The sequence below is a fragment of the Patagioenas fasciata genome, chromosome 9 (assembly GCF_037038585.1).
Source record: "Patagioenas fasciata isolate bPatFas1 chromosome 9, bPatFas1.hap1, whole genome shotgun sequence".
Lineage (NCBI taxonomy): Eukaryota > Metazoa > Chordata > Aves > Columbiformes > Columbidae > Patagioenas > Patagioenas fasciata.
Genome location: NC_092528.1, coordinates 23,378,323 through 23,384,322, shown reverse-complemented (window position 1 = coordinate 23,384,322; position 6,000 = coordinate 23,378,323). Strand labels below are relative to the sequence as shown.

The 6,000-nt window shown below is 59.5% G+C and overlaps 1 protein-coding gene across 3 annotated transcripts in view; it reads right to left on the bottom strand.

The window, feature by feature from the left end:
* Positions 1–905: 905 nt before the first annotated feature.
* EPHB3 (EPH receptor B3) overlaps positions 906–6,000 on the bottom strand; it is a 29,409-nt gene continuing 24,314 nt past the window's right edge. For all 3 annotated transcript variants that reach the window (XM_065844112.2, XM_065844113.2, XM_065844114.2), the window contains exons 10-16: positions 5,798–5,920; positions 5,454–5,701; positions 4,995–5,210; positions 4,754–4,903; positions 4,471–4,664; positions 4,148–4,303; positions 906–3,858 (exon numbers count right to left, since the gene is read on the bottom strand). In XM_065844112.2, the coding sequence (XP_065700184.1) occupies positions 3,750–3,858; positions 4,148–4,303; positions 4,471–4,664; positions 4,754–4,903; positions 4,995–5,210; positions 5,454–5,701; positions 5,798–5,920 (1,196 nt within the window). In that variant the 3' untranslated portion in view covers positions 906–3,749. The remainder of the gene's footprint in view (positions 3,859–4,147; positions 4,304–4,470; positions 4,665–4,753; positions 4,904–4,994; positions 5,211–5,453; positions 5,702–5,797; positions 5,921–6,000) is intronic.

Here is a 6,000-nt window from a genome sequence, read left to right as displayed (position 1 = left end):
GCCCCAGGCGGCTGACGGGGATGCGGGATCGTCTCCCTGCCAAGTCGCCGAGGTGTCAGCCAAGAGTTAGCAGGGAAAACGCCAAGCAGACGGCGAGCCGAGCCGGCCAACCCATCATCCCCAGCCTTCATCCTCCTCCTCCTCTGTTGAGGAGAGCCTCCCCCCTCCTGCTGGAGCCCTGAGCCCCCAGCCCACCCCAGTGGGGTCCCCGCTAGCACCCGCTGTGCCTTCACCCCAGCCGTGCCCCTGGGACCCCCCACGGCTGCTCCCAGGGTGTCCCCCCCTCCCCCCGATCCGGCCCCTCTACCTGGGGTGTGCATCCCCCTCCTCTGGGTCTGTCTGGAAAGGGACAGTCCCCCCTCCCCGAACTTTCCAGCTCTCTGCAGAACGGGAACAATTGTAGCCTTTGTCTTCTCTTAATCTCCTGGTTAGGAATTAAAAGGGGGAAAAAAAGCTCAGCAGCACAAAAGGCTCTTTTGCACAGTCTGGGAGGGGGGAAGAGCAGGGTGAAGGCAGAGAGCAGGCAGCATGCAGGCAGGGCTTGCCTTCACCCCCCAGCATGGCCACCACGCTCCCCAAGGGCCACCCCATGCTGTCCCCATCCCTACTGCCCCAGGATGTCCACCCAGCAGCATCCAAGGGCTGTTGGCTCAGGGAGCACCACCTGTTCCTCCCAGCCCCACAAAGGTCCTTGCCCACCTCTGCCCTCAGAGGTGCTGGGGAGCATCTTTGGGGAGGCTTGGACTGGGTTTGCACGCACATAGGGCCAAGTGCCTCCTGCTCACTGCCATGGATCAGCTTTTACACACACGCACACACACGTGTCCAAACACACCTACGTCCACCCAGCACATGGCTCCTCACCACCCAGAGCCCCGCCAAGAACCACGCAGGCACCACAGACCTCCATAAAATTCCTTAAATAATTTAATTGAAAAAAAGTCTTTCTGTTAAAAAATATTTTTACAAATGCACGCTCGCATTAATTTCCCTTGCTGCTGCTTTTCGCTGTTGCTTTTCTTTCACCATTGAACACAGCTTTGCCCCTGTACAGATCTGTATAAAAAGGGAGGTGGTGGGTACAGCACATGAGGAGCTCCTGGGCGCAAAGTGTGGGGGACCAAAGCTGGGGGGAGAACCGTGGCTGGCTGCAGGAGTGCTGCATTGTGCCCTGTGGGAGCAGAGTGAGAAGGGGTAAGCTGGGGGTTTGCTGTTCAAAACGTATAGAAACCCTCCCAGAGCAAAGCCAGGCCAGGATGGAGGGTTGTGGTGGGGCTGGTGGGACCCCAAACCTTGCAGCACCAGGGCTGGGGGAGGAAGGGCAGCAGGGGCAGCCCCTGAGCCTCACAGCACTTCCAGACAAGGGTGCTGAGAGGGTCAGCAAGCCCAAAATGGGCTCTGACATCTATTTGACGACCTGCTCCTCAAGGCTTCACAACACTGGGCTGCTTTGGCTGACTTGGGAGTGGGGAGGTCTGGCCACCGCTGCCATTTGGGGTCCCAGTGTGACAGGGGCTGGGGGCAGCCAGGGTGGCAGTAGGCAGGGCTGGGAAACCCAGGGGAAATGGGGCTGATGTGTCCCTGGCAGCGGGCATCCCTGATCCATCCCACAGAGAGTGGGATTTGGGTGGACATGCTGCTGGCTGCTCTCTGGTTGTATTTGCTGTTCTCTGGGGAGGAGGATGGGGTTAATGAGAAACCAAAGGGCAGGCGAGTTTCAAGAAAAGAGGAAAAATAGCACCTGCTTGGCCAGTCCAGGGAGGAGGGAAGTGGGGCCAAGAGCAGGGGGAGCGCAGCGGTGCACCCCCTCATTTTGAGGAACAGCCGCTTGCTCCTCTACCCTGCCAGCAAAACAGTGAGCCAGGAGGGTGCACTGCAGCCAAGGGGATGTCAGGACCTGAAAACCCCCAGCATGGACAACTAGAAGTTCCACTCGGCAGCAACCCACCCGAGCTGAGGGCATGGGGACCCCCAGCCCTGCTCTCCCAGGCACAGCAGCCCCCAGTGGGGTTACCTTGCTGCCAGCAGCTGGGACGGCCACCCTGGCCTGTTCCCACTTGGCTCAGCAGCTGCCATCTCCTGGAGAAGCCAGGTCAGCGATTCTGGGATGCTGGTGGCTGCTGCAACGCTCCTGCCCGGGGCCAGACTGTGCCTGGGGAGAGCAGGGGAAGATGGCTGCTCCGGGGATCCTCCGGTGCTGGGACGGGTAGCACGCACGGCTGCTCCCCACTCGGTTTTCACACACTGGGTTTGGTTCCCACAGTTTGTTTGACTTGAAGTGGGGATGGAGAGTAAAAATAAAAATGATGAGCATGTGCATCGGATGGAGTTTCACAGCTGGCTCTGCCCTGGGACTCATGACCTCCACCCTACACACCCCAGAGGGGAACACGCCAGGGGCACTGTGGGGTGGGTACAGAATCGCTGCCTGCACTGAACACCCCGACGCGTGACAGCAAGAGAAGGGGGGAGCAGAAAGGGGCACAGAGCCAGCCTGGGGCTGGCCAGGAGGAGGAGCAGGACCTCGGCAGGCAGCCGGGCCCAGTGGAGGGAGAGCGCGATCGAGCAAAGGAAACTCTGGTAAAATTCTTATTGCCTTTATTCTGCCCATTGCCTCACAGAGTCCTGCCGGCCAGCACGCACCCACGCACGCATGCACACACTCACGCACAATCAGGCACGCCGGGAGTCTCTCCCTCGGCTCGGAGGAACCGGGCTGCAGTGAATCCTCGGGGAAAGAAAGGTGAGTGAGTCTTTTGGCAGCAATCACAGCGTGTGTCAGGAGTGGGGCGGCCGTGCTGGCAGCACCTGCTCCTTCTGCATAAAAGAGGAGGCTAGGGGAGCCTCGGCCCCCGGCGCAGCCCCCGCCCCAGCCCCGCTCTCCGGCCCCTCGGGGGGAGCGCGGCTGCCGTGGGTCTGGGAGCTGAGGGTCCCTGTGCAAACGTGCTGATGGCCTCGCTCTGCAGTCCAGAGCCGGCCAGGCGAACCAAGAGGGGCAGAGATGCGGGGCCGGGCGCCTGGTCCACCTCCCTCCCCTTTCTGCTCCCTCTTATATCTTTTAATATCTCTTTTTTTTTTTTTTCTCTTTCGCTATTTTTTTTTTTTTAACCTAACTCCCTGCATAGTAAATCTCATGGGGTTCGGGTTCTGGCGTGCAAAGCCAAGAAAGGGAGTGAAGCCTTCCCTTTGGACACGTTCCAGTACAGACCCCTCAGGCGGAGGGGCAGCCAGGGCTGGAGGAGAGGAGTGATTGTCTGCGGCCGACGGCCCCGGCCCTGACGCCGGCTCGGCGTCCCCCGGCTGCTTCCACACCGGGAACAGAGTTAGGGAAGGCTTCGGACGTGTCTGACGGGCTCAGCGGACGGGTCAACAGTCTGTGGCCTTGGGAAAGGAAGTGAGGACTTGGGTTGGAAAACGGGGTGAAAATAAATCCAAGAAGCAGAACAACTCTTCAAACTGATGAGCACCGAGACAGGGCGGGAAGTGGGATGTGCCATCTCTGTCCCATAATCCATCTTCAATATGAAGACGCGTTGCTGCCTCACCGCTCCAGGACACGGGACGAAAAGCTGGGCTCCCTCTCGGCACGAGTGCCTCCGATCCAGGGAAGGGTGTCCCATCCCGTCCCAGGCGACCATCCGAGGCAGAGGAGCGCCGTGTGAAGGGGGAAACGGGAAGCCTGGCTGCACCACAAACTGAACCTGGTTGGCAGGTTCCCTCGGTCCGTTCCAATGCAGAGTCCGCTGTGGTCAAACCTGCACCGGGAGCGTCTGGTTCATCTGCAACCTCATGTCCTGGATGCTGCTCAGGATCTTCTTCTGGTGCCCTGCTAGCGTTACCCCTATCCTCAGTAGGTCTCTGCAAGGAGAAGGTGAAGACTCAGCCCTCTGCCAGCAGCAGTATCAACACGTGGCCCTGCCACATCTACCTGCTGCCAAGGGACCCATCTTCATTCCAGCCCTCTGCCAAGCTCCCGTGTCCCTCTGCCACCACAGGGGACTGGATGCTGAACCCCAGACCTTAACCCACTTGGAAACCCCCATGCACAGCTCAGCTCTCCAGATGCTCAGGCAGGAGGAGCTGGCTGCCAGAGAGGTGAGGGACCATGTGCCACAGCCCTCTCCCTCCTCTGCAAGCAGGAACTTACTCTGCAGTCATCTGTGCCACCAGGTCAAAGGAGGCAAAGCCGGCATTGACAAAGTTCTCCTTGTACCGTCCCATTTTGATGGCGTCCAGCCAGTCTCCCACAGTGGTAAAGGTGGTGTAATCCGGGATAGTTCGGTCCAGGAGTGGCTGGGAGATGCTGAAGGGGGCAAGAAAGCCACAGGTCACAGGGAGCAGGGGACAGAAAGGTGTAATGGGAAGCAGGGGAGATTTCTCATCCCTGCCCCCCCACATCTCTCATCCCAAACACCCCAGTGTTCCTTGGGCCTGGGGGGAGTCCTGGCTGCAGGCAGCGATGCCACTGACCCAGACTGGACGCTGGCAATGACTTTCAGGCTGGCAGCGTTGCGGATGAGCTTGTCCAGCGTGTTGACAATCTGTGCAAACTTGGGCCGCAGGTTGCGGTCTCGCACCCAGCAGTCCAGCATCAGCTGGTGCAGAGCTGTGGGGCAGTCCATGGGGGGCGGCAGGCGATAATCCTGCTCCACTGCGTTGATCACCTGCGGAGAAATGCACAGAGAGGCAGGCTGTGAGACACTCTGGCTCCCATGGGCAGCCCGTAGCTCAACACTCCCCAGGGAGCACTTACGTCCTGGTTGGACATGTCCCAGTAGGGTCGCTCCCCGTAGGACATCACTTCCCACATGACGATGCCATAGCTCCACACGTCGCTGGCTGAAGTGAATTTGCGGTAGGCAATAGCCTCAGGAGCCGTCCATCTGATTGGGATCTTACCCCCCTGCAGGGATGCACAGCTCTGTTAGTCAGCACGTTCCTGAGGTATCTCCCTCCACCCCCAGACTGGGGGATCCCCCATGAGTGTCCCATACCAGGGAGCTGGTGTAGGTGGGGTCAGCTGGGTCATCCTCCAAAAAGCGAGAAAGCCCAAAGTCAGACACTTTGCAGACCAAGTTGCTGTTGACCAGGATGTTGCGGGCAGCGAGATCCCGGTGCACATAGTTCATCTCCGAAAGGTACTTCATGCCAGCGGCAATGCCCCGCAGCATCCCCACCAGCTGGATGACCGTGAACTGCCCATCATTCAGCTGCCAGAAGAGAGATCAGAGGGGTTTGCAACACCCCAAATGGATTGGGAAAGGATCCCAATGTGCTACCACAACCTTCCTCCTTCCTAGAGTCAAACTATTCCCCCACCCCACAACGTCTGTGCACAGCTTAGCCCTGGGGATGCCAGCACAACAATGCAGAGAACACAGGAGGAGGGCCAGAGCTGCTGCCCCCCATGTGCTGCAGTCCCTGGCCCAGGGCAGGAGGGGATGGATGCTCACCCGGAGGAAGGAGTCGAGTGCGCAGTTCTCCATAAACTCTGTGATGATCATGACGGGGCGGCTCTTGGTCACCACACCCTCCAGGTGGATGATGTTGGGGTGGTCGAACTGGCCCATGATGCTGGCCTCGCTCAGGAAGTCCCGCCGCTGCCTCTCCGTGTAGCCCACCTTCAGTGTCTTGATGGCCACGAAGATCTCACGGCGGCCAGGCAGCTTCAGGCGCCCACGGCACACCTCACCAAACTCCCCTGCGTGGGGAAGGGGAGAAGGGGCAGCATGGTGGGACACAGGCAGGGTGAGAGGCAGCAGTGGAAGCAGCTGCTATGCTCAGCCATGGGACTTACCTGCTCCAATGACCTCCTCAATTTTGACACAGGAGATGTCAATCTCTTTGGCGAATTCCCGGACGGCTTCGTTGGGATCCTCATAAGTGAAGGGGTCAATGTAGACCTTCATCCCAGGGGCAACTGCGAGGGCAGAGGAATCATTACCGGGAGGGACACAACACAGGTGACAGATGCTGAGCCATTCTGGCCAGCTGTCAGCC